This window comes from Meleagris gallopavo, unplaced genomic scaffold, assembly GCF_000146605.3.
Source record: "Meleagris gallopavo isolate NT-WF06-2002-E0010 breed Aviagen turkey brand Nicholas breeding stock unplaced genomic scaffold, Turkey_5.1 ChrUn_random_7180001932980, whole genome shotgun sequence".
Lineage (NCBI taxonomy): Eukaryota > Metazoa > Chordata > Aves > Galliformes > Phasianidae > Meleagris > Meleagris gallopavo.
In genome coordinates, this window is record NW_011195023.1 from 1 (window position 1) to 942 (window position 942).

The following is a 942-nucleotide window of genomic DNA, read 5'->3' on the forward strand; positions in this document are numbered from 1 at the left end:
CCGGGCACTCCCTGGCTTGGCTCACTTGGTCCTCACGGCCACAACCGCTTTGCTTCCCCAGGCCCTGGCAGCTGCTCCTGTGCAGCTCCTGCGCTGCTGAGGGCACCCACCGACAGTGCTCCCACTTGAGTAACACCACAGCCACGTGGGAGTGCGACAGCTGTGCTGGCCTGGGTACCGGTAAGAGGCAATCAGTGCTCAGGGCAGCTTTGCCAGAGTCTGTCTGCCCCAAGTGGGATGGCAGATCCCACTGTGGTGCCGCAGCTTCAGACTCATGACCTCCCTGCCTCCCCTTACAGCCTCCAGCGCCAACACCGAGCTCGCTGGTCCCAGCACTGCCGGCCAGACGGCTCCGGGGCCATCCAGCAGCTCCATGGAGCCTGAGACCGTGAGCTCCACGCCCGCCAGCCAGGCAGCATTGGGGACAGCATCACAGAGTTCCCAGCTGCCTGAGCACAGCGACCTGCCCAGTGTGCCTGAGACTGAGCAGGAGACCAATGGCCCACGAACATCAGAGGATCAGGCTACCTCAGAGCAGCTGCGAGGACGCCGTGGGAGCAGACAAACAGCAGCCCCGAGTGCTGAGAGCGACTCCCACACATCCACCAGGCGGAGGGCATCAGGGTCCTCCAGGGCGTCTCCGGCAGCTGCTCGCAGGAGACGTCCCAGGCAGCGAGGAAGGAGCCGCACACGAAGCCGCTCCCCGCTGCAAGCTCGGGCCCACGTTCCCAGAGCCGGCCAAGAAGACGCCGTGGCAGCCGGCAAACGCCAGCCCCAGGGGAGCAGAGTGGCACCCGCAGATCAACAAGGTCTGCCACTTCGAGATCCCCGAGGGCTTCCAGAGTGCCCGGACGCAGGGGACCGTCCAGGCAGCGACGGCGTACCCGCACCCAAAGCCCCTCCTGCACCAGAGGCGTCGGGGCTCAAAATTCCCGCAGCTCG

The 942-nt window shown here is 66.0% G+C and overlaps 1 protein-coding gene across 1 annotated transcript; it reads left to right on the plus strand.

Annotated features, from left to right (window-relative positions):
- Positions 1-8: 8 nt before the first annotated feature.
- LOC109364876 (translation initiation factor IF-2-like) lies at positions 9-915 on the plus strand (the record flags this gene model as incomplete). Its single annotated transcript, XM_019611464.1, has 2 exons — positions 9-180; positions 300-915. A coding segment is annotated over exon 2 (542 nt), but the record flags the coding sequence as incomplete, so codon positions are not given.
- Positions 916-942: the final 27 nt, after the last annotated feature.